Genomic DNA, 24,123 nt, shown 5'->3' on the forward strand with positions numbered 1-24,123 from the left:
CACTCTCAGACTCTTCCAACAGCTGGTCTTTCTTTGTTGCCTGATAGACTCACCAGCATCCTCTCTTGCGTTTTGCTGACTCCTGCTTCCTCAGAAGGCAAGAGCTATCGCCAGTCCTAACAGCAGCTTCGCCCAAGACCTTGCTGTACTTGGACTGCCCCTGCGGCTCCAGGGTAGAGCTACCCTCTGCCCTATGTAGCAAAAATGACCTTGTTTTCAATTGCATCCTGCAATTTGGAGATGACAGGCATCCTGACAATTTGCTACACCCACCCACCCTCCCATCCCCCTTTCCACAATGAGAATGAGAGAAGAGCCAGAACATAGAGCCCACATCCACCTCTGACTCCTGCACCAAGAGCCACAGTTTCTGTGATTTTTCTAGGGAAGGGCAGGGAACCCTGCACTCTGGAATGGGCCCTCCTGCTTGTTGAATTTCCCCTTGTGATTCATCATCAGACAGTTGCGGGCGGGAGAAGCCTGGAGAATCTCGATGCAGGCTTGCCCTTTCCTTTGTCTCTGCTCTACCTGTCTGTTCAGATGAGAAACCTGCGAGGCATGTCTACCTCCCTGCTCTGTGTAGTGCCCAATTGCAGATGCTCATGGAACGTGGATGATTGATGATGGTGTTAATCTCAGTAATAACAGGCATTTTGGGCATGATCTCAGGGAAACTTCTCAGTACTGAATTACAGATGTGCACCCTACAGAGGAGGAAGAAACCCAGCTGATGGGCAACTGCTGAGGTTGGGACCAGGTTGGCCCAGTTTAAGATGCTCCTCCCTTTGAAAACAAAAAGGAAATTAATCAAGCAATTGAACAAGCCCTTACAGAAGCTGTAGTTTCAAGCCTTTTTAACAGAAGCACCAATTGTGTGTCAGCTGCCAGAGATTTTGAGTCAAAGGGTAATTTTGTACGAGGGAGTAAAAACAATGAGTATTTGTTGAGAGGTTACTGTCAGCTTCTATTAGAATGTTGTGTCAACTTAGATATAATTTCCCCACTTTGGAGAGGAGGGAGATGAGCTTTTGAGAGGTGGGGTGACTTGCTCAAATCATAAACTACTATGGATTGAATGTTTGTGTCCTCCTAAAACGTATATGTTGAGCCCTAACTCTCAATGTGATAAATGTGAAGGTGTAGTCTTTAGGAGGTGATTAGGTTTTAGATGAGGTCGTGAGGGGCCCTCATCATGGGATTAGTGTCCTTATACGAAGTGGAAAAGAAACCAGAACTCTTTCTCCCCACCATGTGAGACACAGTGAGAAGACATCATCTGCAAGTTAGGAAGTGAGCCTGGGAGTGATGGCGTCTTGATCTTGAACTTCGCAGTCTCCAGAGCTGTGAGAAATACATTTCTGTGGTTTAAGTTACCCAGTCTGTGACATTTTGATATAGCAGCTGAGCTGATGAAGATATATAATAAGTAACTATTTCTTGGTTTCCAGCTTTGCACATGGGTCTGCTGATGTACAGTGGCCATGACCTTGCTCTCTGTAGCCTCATTTATTCTTTTTTTATTCTTCAACTTTTAAGCTCTGAAGTCATGTGCAGGATGTGCAGATTTGTTACATGTTTTCTGCACAGATCAACCCATCACCCAGAAATTAAGCCCAGCATCCACGAGCTATTCTTCCTGGTGGGATTGTGGAACTGAGCCCCTAACTTATGGGATCTGATGCTAACGTTATTGAGCAAAAGGGGCTTGATGCCTGATGCGCTAGAAGCCAATACTATGACCTTGGGCTTTTGACAAAAGAAAAGCTTTATATTGAAAGTGAACTCCAAGAGATAGACCAGGGTCAGCAGATCCAGAGACACTATCACTTCCTGCTTGCAGTCCCACACCCACATTGCAAGCCAGCTTTGACTGAAGAAAATCCACTTACGGTAAAACAAAGAAGATGATTAATTACATTACCAAAGATTTTTAAATTTGAGTCAAGGAGTCTCTCTGTGCTGTCCTTAAGGTAGTATTTTTACTAGAAAAAGTTCAAGGGGTAGATTCTGAGATTAGTAGGTGATTGGTGCATGGGAAGTGGAGGTCTGGAAAGTCCTTGGGCATGCACAGTTATTTCTTCATGTTAACTCCTGAGTTGCATGTGCAAATTCAGGGGGAGTTAGTATAAAACGACTCAGGCTATGACATCAGCAAGCTTATTCTGTGCAAACTTCAGTCAGCCATTTTGGTTCTAACCAATTTTAGCCAGGTTTTTCTTGATCTTAAAGTGGAGGGAGTTCCAGCAGCTTGTTTCTTTTCTTATCTGTTATCTGGCAAACTCAAGAATTTCTGTTAGTTACTGGTTTCTTATGCTTTGGGGCACAGCTTCAGTTTCAGTTTTTCAGCAAGCTATTTTCTTATCTGTTATCCTGTAAGTCCAAGAATTTAACCGCTGATTTCTTTAACTCTTTGGGGCATGGTTTCAATTCCCCCTGTTCTATGTAAATTCCTCAATTGTGAGGGATGAGGGGTGACAACCACTGTAACTTCTTCCTGCTGACTAGGGATACAAGTCTGGGCCTCAGAAATGAAATTGTTTTGCATTAGGTTGAAGATGTTCTTTAATATCTGGTTTAATATTAACATTTTGTATTACTAGTACGTTGGTTTCTTTTTTTTTTGAGATGGAGTCTTGCTCTGTCGCCCAGGCTGGAGTGCAGTGGCACCATCTCGGCTCACTGCAAGCTCGGCCTCTCAGGTTCACGATATTCTCTTGCCTCAGCCTCCAAGTAGCTGGGACTACAGGCACCTGCCACCACGCCCAGCTAATTTTTGTATTTTTAGTAGAGACGGGGTTTCACTGTGTTAGCTAGGATGGCCTCGATCTCCTGACCTCATGATCTGCCCGCCTCATAGCATTGGAGGCAGAATTTGATTACCAGATATCCAACAGTAAGTGTTAGAAATAGAGAAAGTCCCATTTTTAGTATAAACCTGCAGCATATATTGGATTCAGTGTGTGATCCAGGAAACTAAACCTAAGAGTTGGCACCTGGTTCTTCTCTAGAAATTTGCTGTAACCAGTCAACTTGTTATCTTATTTTTCTACATATATTTCAACTTCAGGAGATGTATTCATGTAAATACAACATGATATGTTAGCTACTATCCAAACTTGTCCGTGCCCCATCAATATGTATTCTAAGGTTATTCTGTTATCTATTATGATCCTGGCTGAAGAGGCTAAAGATTTTTGTTGGTTGCCTGTGGCTTCAACTGCTTCATTTGCTAAGTTACCTAGAGTGATTGACAGATTTCTAATCATATATTCATGATTGTCTACTCCCCACCATGGCAAGAGAGTCCTGCCAAACATAGGCCAAACTCCATCTCCTTGGTTTGCAGGTAGGGTTTGTCTAGTCCTGGAAAATAATTTCAAGGAAATAGTCCTGTGTTGAGTAACACTGGCAATATAAATAGAAAGGAGAGTAGCTAGATAACCTAACAGACAAATGCCTCTCATGCACCAGCTGTCAGCACGTTCATAAGCCCGTGGGTGGTTGACACACTGAAAAAAAAAGTATATCCAGGAGGTGCACAGAGGGTCCCTGACAAATTATAGAAGTTAAAGCTTTGGCCCACTGGTCAGACAGGTGTGTTATCGTTTTCTTTTGAACATAATTTCTCTCTCTCCAGTCCCCCGTTTTTACCAAAGACAAATCACTGTAGGATCAATTTGTATGTAAAATAAGTTCTAGTCTCATTATACCTGACCTGATTATTTGCATAAAGTACAGCAAGAATAATGATTCACCATATAGGCTTTTGTTTTCGAATGGGCTTTGCTGGACCTTTTAAAATAAGGAATTTCTGACTTTTAAAAGCCTTGAGATCAGTCAACCCAAGGATTTGCCGTCAGATTGTGCCTGTAATACCTAGATGAATGGATGTGTTATTCCTCTTTTCTCAGGGTCCCAAAATAGGTTGCTGGACCTATCAGAAAGTGACATTTTTTACTTACTGCGAGGACAGAAACTTTGTAAAGGAACCTTACAGACCAGCTACCAGGCCAGTCTTTTTAAGAGGCTTTTTTTATTGGTGCTCTAAAGTTAACCTCCATTCTGGTCATACCTAAAAACATGTCATTCCAGTCAAAGCCTTAGTAAAATAACCAGTGTCTCCAATTGTGTTCTATTACCAAAGAAAATAGTTTTTTATTGAAAACTAATGCAAATAATATATTGCCATAAACTGAGAATACTCACAAACAGCTTCCAAGTTCTGGAGAGAGCAGAGAGAAAGGTAAATGCCTCAAAGTTTTGTTCACAAAGGTATATTTTATCTAATGTGTTGTAAGTTAAAAACGGTTCAAAAGGAAAATGTTTTCTTGACTCAGGAAAACAAAACATAAGAGATCATCAATGTTTCAAATAAAAATGTCATAAAAGATCTTTTTATTCCTCTATCAGTTCAGTCCCATGTAGCTAATTCTTGTTCTGTTTGATGTTGGGTTAGCAATTCTCATGCAACTTTTTAATCAGAGCCCTGGAAGACTTTTCCTAGTCTGATGGCATTATCTCCAAAGTTATCAGAAATCTGTGTTTAAGAGTACTGATCAGAGTCCTTTGCATGAAAAGTAATTTGGGTTGTAGCTGATTGGAAAGCTTTTTAGAGAAGAATTCAAAACAATAACTGTGGATTACAAAAACTTAGCCATGGCTAAAACCTGATAAAAGTTGTCAATTGTCAGGAAAATGTAGTTATTTCTATTATATGTAGCATTTTAAGATAACAACCAGAACCATGACTGACAGCATCACATCAGGACCATCTGATTTTTATAATAATATAATCTTAAGAATATTTCTACTAATAATGTATCTACACAAATATAACTTTTAAAAAGATTTAACATATCAAAATTACGACTCATAGCATGTGAGACTTTTATAAACGTATGTAATTTTTAGTACATTTATATCAATAGCGCACCCATAAACATAACCAAAAGAAGATCCAGTATTATTTAGCATTTGATAATGTCTCCCATACAACTTTACCAGATAAATCCTACCAAAGATGTTAAAAGATTCAGAACATTTGATCAAAACGAACTACAGGTCATTTTAAAATAATAGTTATTCATTTAACTAGCATGACAGTCAAAGGACCTCAAAAGTAAGTAACAGAAAGTTACATGGGCGGTTTCCTGGTTATACAAAATAATTCAGACATATCATAAAGCCAAGAGTATAAGATTATATTACATTTGAGGAAAACATTGCTTTTCTAAACTTTAAGATAAATATGTTAGCATTATGCCATAAGAACAGCATTAGGGCTGGGGTAAAAAATTGTAGGAGTTCATGAAAAAGTTGAAGAAGAGTTATCAGACCAGCCAAGCAAAAAGATATGTTTTTTTCAAGGGGAAAAAAACAGAAGATAATGAATGTGATCTGCAACTTATATGTAACAAGGTACAGGAAAAGTTGAACTTCTGAGATATAAATCTGACATTTTAATTTTAGAATTTAAAGTCAATATTTCTTGCAATATCATTGAGAGCAAATCAATACTTCAAAAAATTTTGTGGCTTTAACCAAAATTTTTAGTTTTGTGTTAGTGCATTTTTAATATTACAGCTAATTTTAATAAGACCTTATAAACAAATCTATTCAATCTCAGTTAGTTTTGACTGCAAGATAAGATTTCCGTAAACCTTTTATAACCTCTTCCAATTTGTTATATTTTCATTCTTTAACTTTCTATATTTATTTAGTTTTATCTATAATTTTTTTATTCCTTCAATTTAAAACAATCCTTTAGAACCTCTAAACTAGGCAAAATTACTTGCCCTTAAATGAAAACCATATTCCTGTCTTCTTATGTGTTTACCAAAAACACATCCTATTTTTCTTATACATTTTGCATATAGAATTGTTTCTCTTGTATCTAGTAGTTTCAATTACATATATAAGTCACAATATTAACTCTTAGTAATCCTTATTTTAGGGAAGAACCTAGGAGGTAAGAACTCTTGAATTGTCTGTCATATATCAGTATTTTATAGATAAAATATTATAATTTATGTATTTTAAAACCATTTTTTAACCTTTAGAAACATTTCCTTATACATTTTCTTAATTGGAAGTGACCCAGCTGCTCAGTAAGTATGATAACTTCAAGATTTTCAAAAACATAAGAATTTCATTTATTACGTTTATCTAATTTATTTGTTTTTAACAGTTTATCTAGATTAGTTATGAGAACAGAGATATTAGACAAAGCTGGTCATCATTTTAAGTTTTTTCCTTGTTAACCATTTCACAGCTTGTGAATATCAGGTGTTCACCTAAGTAAGAACTTTGAAGTGAAATACATGGATATTTTGCTGATAAATCAGAGGATTTCATTGTTGTCATTAAACCAACAATATTAGTCTTATTTATCAAAAGAATCACGTAAACAAAGATTATTCTGTTTTGGCTAGGTTTATAATTTCGTGACTTTTGTGCCAAACCTGGACATCTTAAAATAACTAGCAGATGCACATGTCAGCTGACCAGTAAACACAGGCAAAATCACATGCTGACAATTCTGAAGACATATCTATTTTTATTTTATCAATAATTTTAAATTGGTTTTATTTTCCAAAGATTATTAAAGTCACATGAACTTGAAAAGCTTTTGGGCTTATTTATTTAATGTATCAGTACTCTTTTATTTATAAGCTCATTTGATACCATATAGAAACAACACATAACATAATGCATGTATATGCGTAAACGAGACAGTTGGATCAAACTTATTTTCCTGATAAAATTAGAACCTGTTCACATAGCTCAACTTTATTTGCCCTGATGAGCAAAGCAGTTTCCATGGCACTTTGATTTTAAAAGACCTCTTTCATTTTTTTTTTCTTTAGCCAGTAACCTTAAACTAGTAATACCATGAACAGTAAGTTTTATCTCAACACTAGTAAAAAAGTCAGCAGATTCAAAGTAGTCAAGAAGAAAAGACAGGCAAATAACTTAGAAGACTACATGACAACTCTTTAGGGGCAGAAGAAGAAAGAGGGTTTGACTGACATTTTTTCCATGTGCCATTTTTCTTCAGGTTTTCTAGTTTATGGAGTTGCTTTGTTCTAATTGAGTGTGCGGATAAACTACTCTGGAGCTCTCATAAGGCTTCTGCTGGAGCCATCACAGTCTTTAACCTTTGTTAAGCCAAACATTGATACACAGACCAAAAATACAGACAGATCAACAAAAATCAGAACCAGACTAGATTATCTCAGTGGCTGCAGCTTTTTACTATTGCCTTAATTCTTTGTGACTTGAACATACACCAGATTTGGGACTCTAACCTGACCAGAATCCCCCTTGGGTAGGACTCAAACCCACAGTCCTAGACAAGGGTGGGACTCTCATCCATAATCCTAAACCACAGGGTGGGACCTGAACCCACAGTCCTTATGATGAGTTCAAAGACAATTAAAAGTACAGGTATGTATTAACAAGGTACTCACCAGAAAGATGTCTAATCCAGAAGCAATTTCTTTTCCCAAAGGAAAAGTGCCAAGGGAACCTGAAGTGCCATGGTAGAGAAGCAGGAACCCTATAGTTGAGCCTCTGAACGCACTGGTCTAGGTGGCTACTCAGGATCAGTGCAGGGGGCCTGCACACCACTAGGGGCAACAGTACCTTGAACAGGCTGTTCGTCTCACCTGGGGTTCTAGTTTGTTATCAAGCAAAAGGGGCTCACTGCCCAATATGCTAGAAGCCAATACTGACACCAAGTTTTTGAAAAAAAGAAAAGCTTTATATTAAAAGTCACCTCTGAAGGAGGCAGGAGTCAAGCTCAAATTTGTCTCTCTGTGCTGGCATTAAAGCAGTATTTTTATTAGAAAAGGTTCAGGGGGTGGATTCTGAGATTAGCAGGTGATTGGTACAAGGAAAAGGGAGGTCTGGAAAGTCCTTGGGCATGCACAGTTATTTCTTCATGTTAACTCCTGAGTTGCATGTGCAAATTCAGGGGGAATTAGTACAAAACATGTGGTGGAAATTCAGCCTACGACATCAGCAAGCTTATTGTGTGCAAGCTCCAGTCAGCCATTTTGGTTCCAACCAATTTCCGCCAGGTTTTTCTAGATCTCGCAAGTGGAGGGAGTTTCAGCAGCTTAAATTTCTTTTCTTATCTGCTATCCCGAAACTCAAAAATTTCTGTTAGTTACTGATTTCTTACTCTTTGGGACTTTCCATATCTCCCATTTCCATCTACCAATCACCTACTAATCTCGGAATCTACCCCCGGAAACTTTTCTAATAAAAATACTGCCTTAATGTCAGCACCGAGAGACGGGTTTGAGTTTGACTCTTGTCTCCTTGGGAGTTGACTTTGAATATACAAGTTTTTCTTTTTTAAAGAACGTAGTGTTTTAGTATTGGCTTCTATTGCATTGGGCATTAAGCCCCTTCAGCTCTATCACACTAACTCCAGGTAGATAGCATCAGAATGAAATGGAATTGTAGGGCACACAGTTGATGTCAGAGAATTAAGGAATTGAGTAGTGTCAGAAAACACCTCAGACTACACTTTCTCGCTTGGTGTGGGAAGAGTTCAGTTGTGTTTCCTTCTTCTTGAGTGACCGAACTCCAAGAAGACGCCACTTCTGGAGAGAAACTAGGGGTCTCAACTTAGCCTGGCAGTGAGAATACAAATGGCAGCTGGGATGACCCAACAGGGGGCTAATGTTTGAGCTATTGTGTGTCACACTGACCCTGACCGGCCAAGTAGTCACAGCCCCCACAGGTTCTTCCTGCCTGTCAGATGCCTCATTCCCACCTGTGATGCTCAGACAGAAACCATGAGCCCTGAAAAACACCCTATTGTTTTGTGATGTCACCTCTGGAATGTTCTGAGTGTTTTGGTGACCAACTTCTGCATAGGACCTATACCTGGCAACTCACATTGGTATGGCTTTTTACTTGAGATAGAAATAATCATCTTAGGCAAGCAGGTACAGTTATCTCCGCGTCAAAGACTTTCAAAAGTCTTTTACATCAACTATAATATCTAGCTTAATATCTGTTCAGAGATTGATAAACCGTCTTGCCAGATATCGTCTACACATTCTTCCAGACTTTCATAATTGTACATAACTGACAAGAGGGAAATAAATGAGTAGAAAGTTCTATGTTTTTTAGGTGAGCAATTGAGGCCCAGAGGATGAGTTGGGAAGCAGCAATCTTCTTCTTTTCTCTTTTCCACAGCACTCAAGGCCAAATTTTACAAGAAAAAGAGATACCAGATCTGAAAGCCTAGAAATTCCAATCAATGTGGTTCTACCTCAGGTAGGGATAATCACAGAGGATGTAACCTATCGGTGTTAGCCAGAATAACCCCCTACCTCCTCCTTCAAAACTCTAGCAAGATGTTGTAGAATAAGCAGAGATAGGGCTTCAGGTTCTAGTTTGGGTTGGCTGCCAGCAGGCAGCGTGCTGGGGAAGGCCACATAGCCCCTGTGGGCCTTGGGTTCTTTTTCCCACGAATGAGGTGGTTGGGTCAGATGGTTTGGTAAGAACTTCCAGTCCTAACATTCCAAGTTTCTATGATACTCTGAAGTAACCCAACCTTCTCAAAACGAGACCTTTTGGTGCTTAGTGTTGTGCATTCACTTTGGATTTCTAGAGGAGAATTAGAACTGGGATTTGGAATCAAATGCATAAGAATGAATCCATGAGAAGAAAACCTCCTTCATGGACAGAGGGGTACAGAGTTATTTGGAGTTGTCAAGAGAATTAAGCCCTGCTATGCACCAAAGACAGATGTAGGGGCCATGGGCATAGATGCTTTTGTGGTCAATGAATTGGTGAAGTCCTCACAGGCTAGAGATTCTCAGGTCTCCTCCTGCCTGAAATCAGCTCTTTCCTTAGTGGAGTCTTCTTGATTGAATTGTGTCTACTGATGCTATGTCACAAAGGGGTGGCTTTGCTTTCTCCAGAGTCACCTAAGGCCTCATTGGAAGACCAGGGCCATGCAACCAGAGGGGTTGAAATGTAGGATGGAGGAATCCAAAGCAGAGGTAACTATCTGAGAGCTCTGTCCAGGGATGTGTAGGAGGAGGATTGACCACTGGTGAGCATTCCAGATATAATTGTAACAATCTAGGCAAGTATGTTCAGTGGGAGGCAAACATATGGAAGAAGAAAACATCCTGGATGTTTATTTTCACATTATCTTTATAACTTTGTAATGAACAGTCACTTTTCTATGACTTGAATCTTAGCTAGAATATAAGATAACTTCCCCCTGATCATTCGACAGGATAACAAGCTGTAGGAATCTTTTTGGGCCTGATTCTTTCCACCTGAAATATGCAGGGAGTTGTGTTGGCCACTGCTTCCCCAAGAGTGGGTGTTACTGCTGTGATGCCTCATGGCCCATATAAACCAATCTTTTCTTCCAGAATCCTGGGGCCTCTCAACTTTACATGCTTTGAAAGTACCTCAGATGGCTGAACGTTCTCTGATAGTAACCCTCAGTAATGTTGGCAAAGTTGGTGTTTAAGAAACTTGGTCAGGCAGAGGATGCCAACCTAGAGGTGGTGTGAAGGAGGGGATAGGATTTGAAAGAGTAGTGGTCATGTGATAGAGAAATTGGAATGATGTTTCCATCAACACCTACCGTAACTTTCCCTCCCCAGCTCCCAGAAACAGCCCAGCAATCAAAGAGAAGAGAATGTGGTTTAAGACAGCTCAAGCTTGTCTTGGGGCTGCCTGATTACTGTTCTGGAGGACCTGGTGCTGCTGCTGGGGTCCTGTGGGGGCAGAGTGGGTGAAGAATGAGAGGATATCTCCTGTCTGGGCATGTGTACCTCTCACGGGAAGGTGTATACACCTGCCAAGAGGGCACAAGCCATGCACCAGGTTTTGGACACCTGTCAGGATGCTCAAGACTGGCACTCTGGGGACGGGTGTGGGTGTCTACAAGTAGATAATCTGAACCAAAATACCACCAGGGCTGCGAGAGGGACCAATGTGCTCACTCGGCCTCCCTAGATGAGATGGTGCATGGCTTAGGGGACAGGGTTGATCTGGGAAGCAAGGAGAGGAAGAAATATCGACTGAATGTTAGTGCGATCATGTGTTGAGCACGGTGCCAAGTAAGTGTGAGGTAGAGATTTTACAGGTACAGGAACTGGCAACCCCAGGAACCCCACTAGTAATGGCAGAGATGGAGGAAGGGGCTTGAACTCCAATCAGTGCCCATGTTCTCCGCTATACCAGGGCACATGCCACTAAGCTGGGCCACGCTGCATCTTAGCTCTGTGGTTCTTCTTTTGCTCTTTGGAGATGGAGTCTTCTCCCCGCATCTTAACCGCTCATCTCTGGGCTTCTTATTTTGTATTTGCCAAAAGCTACTCTATTCTGGGATGGAATCCACTTTCCATTTGTTTCAGAAAGGACTTGTGGCAGCAGCTCTGTCTCTAGAAAGTGCCTCTGCTTCCCAGCTCCCAGTCCTGCTGTATGTTTAGGCTTCTCAATTACATTGCAAATGCCTGTGATCACTACTTGTTATCACCCTTAGGTCTTTTCAGGACGCATTGATTTCCCGTTTTTCTTCCTCACATTAAATATTTGTGTTTTCTGATCTATTTCCCTCCAGCACATTAACTTGCAAGCCATCAATGCCATTTCCAGCCCAAGCTAGCTGATCTCCTGGTTCCTTTTGCACGTAATGATTCAGTTCTCAAAGACTTTCACATTTCCCCAGTGAGCATGCTCTGTGAATTTCATTAAGGCATTGTTTACTCCTAGATCATTAATGAAAGAGCTACACCAGGTCAGACTGAGCTCCAATAGCACGCACCAGTGCCATCTTCATCCTTCCCAGTTGCCTTTTCTCCTTCCCCTTTGTTTGGGCTTGTTCCTCAGAAGCAGTGAATTCCTGCTGACAGCAGCCAGATCGCCGCCAATTTGAATAACGGTTCCCAGGAAGATTTCACAAGAGTCTCTGTTAAACAGTATGCAAACATACTACATATGACATCTTCTTTATCCTGTTTGCTGTTAACGTTGTAATTCTATCAACATCGATCACATTTACCTTGTGAATTATCCTTTTACCTGTTAGTATTTATTAAAACCACCACTGACTTTGCCATGGTACCGGGGAGGTGAATTAATTTAAAATAATGATAATGAGACTCAGTCTTGTCATCTCATATGAAAATCAGTAGCATACTTGGCTTTTCCTTCCAGAATCCTGGGGCCTCTCAACTTTACATGCTTTAAAAGTACCTCAGATGGCTGAATGTTCTCTGATAATAACCCTCAGTAATGTTGGCAAAGTTGGTGTTTAAGAAACTCAGTCACCAGGCTTGGACTCTATCAGCAGTGTTGGGACATCTCTTCTGGGCTCTGGTAGCCACATTTTTTCAGGGGTGGAGAGGCGGCAGTGTGTCAGCTAAGCCTGGCTAGTTGCTGTTCAATCCCATCCCCAAACCCTTTGGATGGGAGACCACAACTCCAGTAATTCCACCCCAGAAGGTCCCATCCAGAGAGACCTGTTGCTACAAGTCCTGTAGCACCAGTAAGGGATTTTGGTCCTTTCACTTCCCCTTTTCCCTTTGCCCTTTGGCCTTTGCTTTTTGCCTCCCTTCTTTCAATTGTCCCCTTCCCCCATGTTCTTCACTTGCCACCAGGTTGGTGATCTGACAAAGACACAGTTGTTGGCAGATTTCAGGCATTTTCCTTCCAGGACCACTTACATTTACCAGGGAGGGTGCCAGACCTAATGTTAAGAAAGAATTCTAATCCACAGGTGGGACTTCAGGCTTCTGTGAAGGGGATGTTCGTGCCCAGGGCCCTTCCTGGATCCCTGGCACTAATGCATCATTGGGTTACAGCTATGAGCATATTTCCCCAGAGGACAGAGTCTCTTGGCACCTTTCTAGCACCCGATGGGAAGGCATGATGAGCCCATGGCCAACTTATTCCCCTTCTGCATCAGCTTCATATCCCATTCTTCCATGAAGAAGCCAATCTTTTTCTTTCCTACCTAGTGGATCTCTATGTGAGGGCATTTCCTAGAGACCAGGAAAGAAACAATCTTTTTTTTTTTTCATGGTCAGTTGCACCATGCTACATAGATGGTACCTCCCAGGCTTAGGAGAACATTACTGGGGTGTTCTTGGGGCTTGTATTGGCAAAGACCTCTTGTCAAAGGCTAAAGGATATCAGGGTAGGTTAGCTTGGCCCATGAAACCAATTCAGTAATACCACTGGTCAAGGAGTCCTACTGAGAAGGAACTGGCTTCTAACACAGGCCAAGGAGGTCTGGAATCCTGGAACTGCATATGTTCGCTGAACTCAGATGCTCAGTTTTTGGGTAGCCCTTTTGTAAAGAAATATACTCCATGTTGCATAGCGCTTTAGGCTGGGTATGTTTAAACCTTACCAGTAGAACTTCCCATCTGTTTAGTTTTTATGACAGCTTGCCTACCACTTTCTTGTCCTCTTGCAACCCCAGGAAGTAGGCAGAGCGGTCATGTTTAGGCTTATTTTAGAGGTGACATTCAGAGAGGCAAAGTGACTTACTCAAGAGCAGTCAAAGGAGGGACTTTTGAGCCCAAAGTTACCGGAAATTTAGGGCCTTTACCCTCATTGGATTATATATTCAAGATGATGAAATGGACCGCTAGCATGCTTGTGTGCAGGGGGTGATGGGAGCTTCCTCTAAGGGAGTACATGGATGAATCTAGGTGTTTGTGGAATTCACGTGAGGAAAACTCCATGCTTATAGATTTTACATCATACCGTAACAGCTTTGCCTTGGGACTATTTTAAAGTCTTAAGTATGAATGGAAATGAGGACATAGCTTTATCAAATACACTACATATATTAAGGCAAAAGAAATGGCCATTTTTGTAGGCCAAAAATGGTAAAATGTTAACAGTTTCTTATGGCTCAACCTAGTATTTGCTCCCAATCTTGCAGTGTATTTTGGTTGATTCAGTTATTGCCAAGGAATGTGAAATTTGCTTTCTAATTCCCAAGACTTGGGATGTCACAAAAACAAGGGATAGGTCACTGTGCTTAGATAATTGCAACTTACTCATATGGGCAGAGGAGAGGCCTGGTTGTAAGAGAGCCATTGCAAAGGAATGATATTAGTACATGCAAAATAAAATGTCTGAGCATTGTGAAGTGCTAGAATAAATATGGAGTTTGGAGTCAAATATCCTCATTTTAAACCCTGGTTCCACTCCTTTACCAGCTATGTAATCTTATGCAGAATCATGCCAGTTCTTTTGGGTAAGATATTACATATGAATACAGAAATCAATTAGCATATAACCTGACACATTATAGTCACTTGGTGTTATTTTTTTTCTGGTTCTATATAATCTTTCTGTAAAGAAATGCTAAGCAATGTCTCTTCTAAAAGCAGTAGTCCTTCTTGCATGTATGCAGCTCTTTATAAACAAAGAAAATGTTCCAAGTCTCCTTTTATTTCTGAACAATGAACCCTCTGAGAGAAGTAGGTCAGATGTTGGTGACATTGTATAGAGGGTTGTACAGGTTGTGCACTGCAGTAACAGTGAATAGTGCCTTCTAGAGTTGGGCATTTCAAAAATATATGGGTTGGCCCTGATTCATGTCAACATCCACATTTTCTAGGAACTAAGGCACAGAAATGAAGTGACTCTATAAAGGTCATGCACTCATATAGTGCAGGGCCAGAACTCTCTTCAGATGTTATCATTTCTAGTCCCCTATTCCCCACACCTTGCTGCCTGCATTAATGCTTCCTGCATTTTGACTTCTCTCATTTGCACCAAGAAGTAATTGGTGCTATTCACTGATTCTTCAAATCAACTGGAAATTCCCTGAGGGCAGGGTCTGTGAGCTTGGAACACAGTAGATGCCAAATTAATGTTAGTTGATTCACTGACACTAATGTAGGGGAAAAATTGGTGCAATAACATCTTGAATGGGTACATGACTAGGGTGAAGAATGTTCACAAGGCCAAGAGCTTTCCTTTAAGGATTAAATCCAGCTAGCTCTGATCAGAATCAGAGAAATACCACAGGAAAAAACAAGTTTGTTTTGGATCAATGTTTTCCCAAAGTTCAATCTTGAACCTTCTCATATCTAAAGATGCCTGTATATTTAATATAGGTATGTTTTTCTATTACTTATTAAAATAAATATATGACTACTGAAAACATTTAAAATATTCTAAGAAACTAAGCCATGAGGAAACACTGGACTTGACCACTTTCTTGGTCCTGTCTGGGGATAGGAGGAAAGACAATAGGACTTAGATGTTGGAGAAGAATTTGGTTTCCTGTTGAGAAAATAAAGGGGACTTATTAGTCCATCAGCATTTCCTGGATTAGGTGCTGTGGGCATGGAACAAGAGAGGGCACAAAGCCTGCTTGGGAAGAGGTGGCCATTTAGGGGAGAGGACGGGATGCCAACTAGGTTGGTAAAAGAGGGCTGCTAGGGTCATAGTGGTGCCAATTTACAAATGTGAATCCACTGGACCAGAGATAGGCCAAGAGAGCACTTAGACATAATGACTCTTACCCTTCATTTTACAGAAGTGGAAACTAAGGTCAGAAAGTGAGCGGATATGAGCAAGGTCACCTGAATGTGTAAATAAGGACCAGGGCCCAAACACCCAGGGTGTCTGTGGCTAGGGATCCACCACGTTAATGTTTTGTTTAGTGTATTTCTGTTGAGGGGCGGCAGAATGTTCCTTGGGTACCCAGTTTGGAAGGTGGATGTAGAACACAGGCAGCTGAATGCCATGAGTTAAAAGCCATCATGGCCAAACATGGGCAGGTAGAAAGCATCCATGATTCTTCTTTGGACCCTTAGTTGGATCAAGAAGATTGCCTCTCTGGCTGAAAAAAAATGATCGTTAAAAAGAAATGAGAATTGGGGAGATTTGAACACGGACTCAGCATTCGCAGATATTGAGGGAGAATTGTTAAATTTTAAAGGGATGATAATGGTATTGTGATTCTGTTAAAGAGACACATATTTATGTATTTGTGGATAAAATGACACAATGTCACTTTGCTTTAAGGGAACCTAGTGGTAGGGGAGTGGTTGTAGAATCAGATTGAGGCCTGGTGAAACAAGTGTGGCCTTGATTTGATACTTAGTGAAGCTGAGTGATGGGTACATGGACATTTATTAGACTATTCTCTCTCTTTTTGTGTATGTTTGAACTTTTCCATCATATAAAGTGAAGGAAAAGATATAATGATCCCCAAAGCACTGTAAGTCTTTTGATAAATCCATGGTGGTCTCCCATGTGTGTACTTCACACATAGAAGGTCAGGGAGCCAAAAGTGGGTTTGTGTCTTAGTGAAGGAGCTAGTGCTGGTTATTTAACTTCTCTGGGTTTCAGCTTCTCCATCTGTAAAATAAGAATAGTAATAACATCTTACATATCAGTGTAGTGAGGATAAATGAATTTAGTAGGTAGAATGCTCAGTTCAGGGCCTAGCATGAAATTGAGGCTCAATGTTTGTTTCCTTCTTCCCTTTCCTTCTCAGGACTGGGATGCACATGTTGACTAAAACCACATTTTTCCATGTTGATAGCTTCTGGAGTCAAATCCTGCTGAGAAAAAGCATTGGTTCTAGTGCAGGGATGGAGAGGACCTCTTAAGATTCACTCCTGCCGGGCGCCATGGCTCACGTCTATAATCCCAGCACTTTGGGAGGCAGAGGCGGGCAGATCACAAGGTCAAGAGATCAAGACCATCCTGGCCAACATGGTGAAATCCTGTCTCTACTAAAATACAAAAAATTAGCCAGGCATGGTGGTGCGCGACTGTAATCCCAGCTACTCCGGAGGCTGAGGCAGGATAATTGCTTGAACCCAGGAGGCAGAGGTTACAGTGAGCCGAGATCGTGCCACTGCACTCTAGCGTGGCAACAGAGCAAGACTCCGTCTCAAAACAACAACAACAAAAAAACCATTCATACCTTATTGGCTTTGACTAATCTTCCCAGAAATCCTGGATCTCAGGACCTTAAACCTACCAGAAAATGGTCCAGGTTATCCACCGTGAGGTGCATTCTGATCACAGACAGCTACGGGAGCCAATCTGCTTCCCCAATTGACAAATGTGAAAACCATGGAGGCTGAATTTTTTTAAACTAAATAAGATTCTGATTGCAGAATGCCCGCATACCCTTGCTATCTGGAAGATTGAGCATATCCTTACAAAGTTAATGACATGTGCTTATTGCAAAGTTAATGGCATAGAACTGCATCTTCTATTTATCTAGCTCTTTAGGTTTTAAAGAATTCTAACCAACTTTATATACCATGCAAATTGTATTTCTCTCTCTACATACGCATACACACATATATAAAATGTAGCTAGCCTGAGTTGTTTTTTATTTTCTCTATCTGTACACTTGTGAAAATAACCTAAGACATAAGGAATTGATATCTGGAGAGCATTTTGATATACTTGGATGAAGCACTTTTGGTGTATTTGGAAGTAGCTATCATGATCTTTCTATTTAAATTCATTGCTGCAATCATCGCCTCTTCTCCAGTGTGCACTCCACTTGCTCACTTCTTTTTGAATACATCTTACAATTCTTGCATTAGTGAAATCTACTTTTTCTGATAACAACACTTTACGGTTCTTTGGCACTGTTGGTTTTAAAAATATTTTTGCATTTTCCCATTTAATCCTCACAACAGTGTTGTGAACTAAGCAGGGCATATATTATTTCCATTTTACAGGTATATTTCATTGGCTTTTCAATGTTGGAAGGTGCCTTTAAGATCATGGAGCCCAACTCCCTCTTTTTCACTCGTGAAAAGTCTGGGGGTCAAAGAGGATTAGAGAGCACTCTGGTTTCAAAGTGCCCATCAGTGACAAAATCAGGATGAAAATTCTTGTGACCTTTCAGTCTTTAACGCTGGTGCAACCCTCACCTAAGCAAATTGCATATTCTGCTTGACTTAGAGCTGTCCTAACCACCTGCAGCCAGGATCACCTGAGGGAGCTGGTTAGAAATGCAGATTCCTGGGCCACACCCCAGTCTGAGTGAATCAGACTCACAATGGGAGGCTCAGAAATCTGCATTTAAAACTCACTGGGGTTATTCTTCTGTACTGGGACGTGTGAAAGCTACCAACTCAATGGAGTTAAGTTCTGTGGATCTGAACCCCGTTTTATGCTGTGGTCTTGAGGTCTGTGGCCACCATCATGAATTCTTCAGGGTCTTTGGCTGGCTGTATCACCACATGTTGAATGCTCATTGCTCAGTGATATGTCTGGGATGGTTTTTCTTTCCTTCCAAAATTATTAGTTAGACTCTGCTTTGAGTCTAGCATTGCATTGGAAGCTGGAGTGGATGTTTAAGGGGCTGCTAGCAGAAAAGACGCAAGGGTGGCTAAGAGTGAAGGATATGCCCAGATGGGCAAGAGAGAAGGCTGGGCTGATCAATGGCACCACCATTTCGGACACAGCAATTTGGGTGGCTGTTTGGATGATTCATGCTGCTTCTCTGCTCATGCTAAGTGAGAGTACACACCTGTGGGCAGTGGCCCTTGAGAACAGTGTTTGTTCCTCCTTTAGGGTGACAGAATGTGCTAGAGCCCATGCTTAGTGCTTTTGTACATTACCTTTTTTAATCCTAAAAATGTCTCTAGGAGTCAAGGAGTAAATACAATTATCCCAATTTGAAATTGTGGAAATTAAAGCTCAGATAACTTGTCCAAATTCTTGTTAACTGGTAAGTAGTGAGGCAGAGACTCAAAATATTTGGTTGACTCTAAAATTAATGCTTTTGACCTCCATAATATATAACTGTTTCTCATTATTCATGGATTCCATATTTGTGAATTTGCCTACTTGCTAAAATGTGTATCCACCAAATCAATACTTAAAGCACTTTTATGGCAATTCTCAGACATGCACAGAGAGGTGAAAATTTGAGTTGTGTAAGGCTGAGTCCCCAGCCAAGGAGCCTTCTTGTTTCAGCTCTCAGGCTAGAAAATAGGGTCCATTGCGCAGTCGATCTAGTGCTACTTTTTTTTTTTTTTTTTTTTTTGCCTTCTTGTGCATTTTGTTGGTGATTTTGCTGTTAAAAATGGCTTCCGCGCCATTCCAAGTCAAGTGCTGTCTAGTACTCCCAATCACAAGAAGGCTATGCTGTGCCACATGGAGAAAACATAGGTGTTAGAGAAGTTTTGTTTGGGCATGCGTAACAGTGTTGCTGACGTGAGTTCGATGTTAATGAATCAATAAACAATAAGCACTAAATTAGGTTATATATTGTTTGGTTGACAAAATTGTGACCACAGGCTCCCAGGAATGTAGCCCTCTATTTCCCATAGGAGCAATGGTTCTATATTTGGTAATTCAGCGTTGGAGATGACTTAATAGAACAGAACTCACTGGAATGACAAGGATCCGCCACATTTCCTTGTGAGGACCCCAAGAGGCAAAAACGCCCACTGTGGCCAGGCCAGACAATCAGACGGGGCTTATCCGGGGATGTCCTCGCCCCTTACTTTGTCAGCCAGCCCCGAGTGTGTCTGTCCCATCGTTAACGCTTTCCCATTCTCTCCCGCAGAGGGGCACAGCCGAGCCCTTCCCGAGGCTCCACAACTTGCACAGCATCCCTCGCTGCGCGCAGCAGGCCGCCCTGCCCCGGCTGAGCCGCAGGATGGCGAGCCAGCACTCCTACCCGCTGAACCGCTTCTCCTCCGTGCCCTTAGACCCCATGGAGCGCCCCATGTCTCAGGCCGACCTGGAGCTGGACTACAACCCGCCGCGGGTGCAGCTCAGCGACGAGATGTTCGTGTTCCAGGACGGGCGCTGGGTGAATGAGAACTGCCGCCTGCAGTCTCCCTACTTCTCCCCATCCGCCTCCTTCCACCACAAGCTGCACCACAAGAGGCTGGCCAAGGAGTTCGTGCTGCAGGAGGAGAACAAGTCTCTGCGGGAGGAGAACAAGGCCCTGCGCGAGGAGAACAGAATGCTCCGCAAGGAGAACAAAATCCTGCAGGTCTTCTGGGAGGAGCACAAGGCCTCGCTGGGCCGGGAGGAGAGCCGGCCCCCCTCACCGCTGCCGCAAAAGGACAGCGCGTCCCTGGAGGTGGTGAAGAAGGACCACGTCGCCCTGCAGGTGCCCCGCGGCAAGGAGGACAGCACCCTGCAGCTACTACGGGAGGAGAACCGCGCGCTGCAGCAGCTGCTGGAGCAGAAACAGGCCTACTGGACCCAGACAGAGGACGCAGCCGCCCCCGCCGAGGAAAGCAAGCCCGCCCCCTCGCCCCACGAGGAGCCCTGCAGCCCCGGGCTGCTGCAGGACCAGGGCTCCGGCCTCTCCTCCCACTTCGAGGAGCCCAGAGGGCCCCCCGCCCCGCAGGAGGACTCCAAGACCCTGCGCGCCCTGCGGGAGATGGTCAGCAACATGTCCGGGCCCTCCGGGGAGGAGGAGGCCAAGGCGGGCCCGGGCCTGCCCGACGGCTGCCAGCCCCTGCAGCTGCTGAGAGAGATGAGGCAGGCGCTGCAGGCCCTGCTCAAGGAGAACCGGCTCCTGCAGGAGGAGAACAGGACCCTGCAGGTGCTACGGGCGGAGCACAGGGGCTTCCAGGAGGAAAACAAGGCCCTGTGGGAGAACAACAAGCTGAAGCTGCAGCAGAAGCTGGTCATCGACACCGTGACCGAGGTCACCGCGCGCATGGAGATGCTCATTGAGGAGCTCTACGCCTTCATGCCGGGCAGGAGCCAGGACCCCAAGAAGCCCAGCAGGGTCTGAGGCCTCCGCCGTGCACCGGGACGCCGAGTTTGGGACACCGAACACTGGGCAAAAGAGAATCCCCTGCCTGCCTTTGTCGTCCTCGCCTTTCCCAACCAGTTCGTACCTATTGAAAAGCAGCGTTAGTGGCCTTCCTAAACTCAGAGTATTAATAAAGGTGTGAGGAGGCTGGGGCCAGTTGACACCAGCATGCGGCCTTTTTCTTTGGGTTTCTTTGTTTCATAAAAGATAGACAATATTTTAGAGCAGTTTTGGGTTCACAGCTAAATTGAGCAGAAAGGACAGGGAGTTCCCATAGACTCCCACTCCACAAATGCATAATCTCCCGCATTATCACCATCCCTCCAGAGTGGTACACTAGTGACAGTCTTTGAACCTACCTGGACACATCATAATCATTCCAAAGTCTGTAAGTTTGCATTAAGGTTTGCTTCTGGTGCTGTACATTCTGTGGGTTTGATTAAATGTATAGTGACATGTAGCCACCATTGTAGTACCATATAGAGTATTATAGAGTATATGTAGTACCATATAGAGTATTTTTATCGCTAAAAATCCTCTATGCTCTGCCTATTCATCCCTCCCTCCCCCTCCAACCTCTGGCCACCATTGATCTTTTTTACAGTCTTCATAGTTTTGCTTTTTCCAGAATATCATATAGTTGGAATCGCCAAGTGTGGAGCGTTTTCAGGTTGGCTTCTTTCTCTTGGATATGCATTTAAGTTTCCTCCGTGTCTTTTCATAGATTCATAGACAGCTCATTTCTTTTTAGCACTGAATAAAATTCCATTGTCTGGATAGATCACAGTTTATCCTTTCATCTACTGAAGAAAATCTTGGTTGCTCTCAAGACAGTTATGAATCTGACTTCTTCTCTCCTTTTTTCCCCTGGTCTCTTCTTTACCTCTGCCTTTATTATTGTCTCTGTTTTTCTCTTTCAGTTCTTCCTTTTTTTCCTTAATTTTTTCTTCCTCCTCTTCTCTTTCTCCTATCCTCCTTGCTCCCTCATCATCTCCAATTTCTGAGGCTATAGGAGTGGGGATAGGTCTATGGGGGAAGAAATTACCCTAAGCCAGGGCTTTTCAATTGTGCCATTATTATTTGGGGCTGGACAAGTCTGTGATGGGGGCTGTCCTGTGCATTGCACAATGTTTACCAGCATCCCTGGCCTCTACCCACTGGATGCCAGTAATAGCCACCTGGCTCCCAGCTGTGACAACCAAGTATGTCTCCAGACATTGCTGAATGTCCCCTGGGGGACAAATTTCAACACTGCTATATGTTTCTCCAAGTAACATTGATTGAAACACAAGTCCTAGAAAAACACTGAGAAAATAAAAGGTTTGCACAGAGGAAATGCTGCTAGAATCCCCTCCGGCAGATTCATAATCGTACTCTGATTTAAAGGTCCTAACAAGTCCTACAGTGAAGTAATCTGCTTATCCTGGGTGAACCCATAATTACCCAATTTTATGTGATCTTGAAATCTTTTTCTGTGTTTTCTCTGTTATTCACCCAGTTTGGGAATGAGTGCCCTGTGCTCTCCCCAACCCCAGGCTCACTTCCCTAACCCTGGATTCCCTCTACTTACTCATGTTTCACACTTACCAGTTGGCTGCAAGAGAGGAGGGTGGTTGGCTGTCAGGTTTACTGGGGAGCAGGTGCAGAGACTCAAGATTTGTTGTCCTGGGCTTCAGTGTCCATTTCAAAGTTGGACATACTTTAAAGCCAAGAAATTGAAAGGTACCCTTAGGTGACTATAAAAGGGACTTGGGCAGTGGTTCCCAAACTTTGCTGTGTAGTGGAATCACCTGAGGGTCTTTGACAAATACACCCGGACCCCACCTTAGACATTATGATTTAATTGATATTGGCTGTGACAGGGCAGCAGGGCATTTAAAAGCTCCCCAGGTGATTCCAATATGTAGCAAAGTTTAGGAATCACTGTATAGGACAGTTAAGCCTTCTGATTCTCAATGTAATGCTCCATTCACTAATAATGAAGATAAATGAGTAGTCACATGTTAAGGAAAGTTTACCCATTTTGCTGATGGGAAAACTGATCTTTATATTGAGACAGACAAGAGTTTGAGACTGGAATATCATCACTCCTCATCCATTGTTCATGCTGGCTAAATTTCTGAGACTTGAACAAGCCAAAAGCAGTCACCCACACCCACAGAACTGTTTGCACCCCACTTTTCACTTGATATGACCTCCAGTAATCCTCAGAGCCGTGTAAGGAAGGCAGTATCATTTCTTCCACAGAAATGGAAACAGGAACTCCAAGGGATTGCAGCTAATAGGAGCCAAACAGGGACTTCAATGTATACCAAATGACTGCAGATCTCAAATTCCTTCTATGAGATCAGATTGCCAAGTAACCCTGGTCTCTGAAAAATTAAGTTTAAAAGTGGCTTTGGGACCAGGAGTGGTGACTCACCTCTGTAATCCCAGCACTTTGGGAGGCTGAGGTGGGTGGATTACTTGATCCCAGGAATTTGAGACCAGCCTGGGCAACATGGTGAAACCCTGTCTCTACAAAAAAATACAAAAATTGGCTGGGCACAGTGGTATGTGCCTGTAGTCTCAGCTACTCGGGAGGCAGAGGTGGGAGGATCTCTTGAGCCAAGGAGGTTGAGGCTGTGGTGAGCTGAGATCACAGCACTGCACTCCAGCCTAGGTGACAGAGGCTAAAAAAAAATTTGTTTTGGTGTCTGTTTCTCAGATTTAGGAACTCATCAAGTCTTACTCAAAATAGCATCAGAAATTCCAAAGAAGGGAGAACAAAATGACAGGAGTATTTCTTCTCACTGACTACACACCTAATTTTCATACAGGGAAGGTAACTGATGTCTACACAAAGGCTAAATCATTTATCCCCTCTTGCCACCAAAATCTGAAAAATGGGAAGTTGCTGTTGATAGGCCTCTGGCCCTTTGCTATTTTTTGCCCTCCTATATTTGGTAAATTCATCATTCAGGGCATCATGACGTACCACACTTTGTTTAAGTCAGTATAATAACCATGGAGTATAGGGTTCTTTTTTTTTTTAATGAAACCAAATTGATTTCTGTGATTCCAGACAGTGACAAGACAAAAGGCACACTCCCCATGTTTGTGTTACAAATATTTAACTTGGATTAAAGTATATAACAAGAGTCTGATGTTTTCTCACAAGCTGACAGAACTCAGAGAACATAATACTATTTAACAATGTCAACTTTCTCTGTCAGGCATAATCTAAATGGGTGGAAAATTAGCAAGATGAGCCATAAAATATCATTTTTATGGAGTAGGGGAGATTTACTTCAAAACAATGTTTCATTGTGTAATGCAATCTGTCATAGATTAATTAACAG

At 42.3% G+C, this 24,123-nt stretch overlaps 1 protein-coding gene across 1 annotated transcript; it reads left to right on the plus strand.

The window, feature by feature from the left end:
- The first annotated feature begins 5,307 nt into the window (after positions 1 to 5,307).
- CBY2 (chibby family member 2) lies at positions 5,308 to 21,242 on the plus strand. Its single transcript, XM_077973977.1, has 3 exons — positions 5,308 to 5,418; positions 9,214 to 9,294; positions 19,571 to 21,242. Exons 1-3 carry the CDS (start codon positions 5,308 to 5,310, stop codon positions 20,759 to 20,761), a joined length of 1,383 nt encoding a protein of 460 aa, XP_077830103.1. The 3' UTR covers positions 20,762 to 21,242.
- Positions 21,243 to 24,123: the final 2,881 nt, after the last annotated feature.

The sequence above is a fragment of the Macaca mulatta genome, chromosome 17 (assembly GCF_049350105.2).
Source record: "Macaca mulatta isolate MMU2019108-1 chromosome 17, T2T-MMU8v2.0, whole genome shotgun sequence".
In the NCBI taxonomy this organism is placed as follows: Eukaryota; Metazoa; Chordata; class Mammalia; order Primates; family Cercopithecidae; genus Macaca; species Macaca mulatta.

Coding starts and splice junctions, on each gene's coding strand:
- CBY2 (XM_077973977.1), top strand. CDS start 5,308: ATGAAAAAGTTGAAGAAGAGTTATCAGACCAGCCAAGCAAAAAGATAT. Junction 5,419..9,213: donor TGCAACTTATATGTAACAAG/GTACAGGAAAAG, acceptor TCTTTTCCACAG/CACTCAAGGCCAAATTTTAC. Junction 9,295..19,570: donor TCAATGTGGTTCTACCTCAG/GTAGGGATAATC, acceptor TCTCTCCCGCAG/AGGGGCACAGCCGAGCCCTT.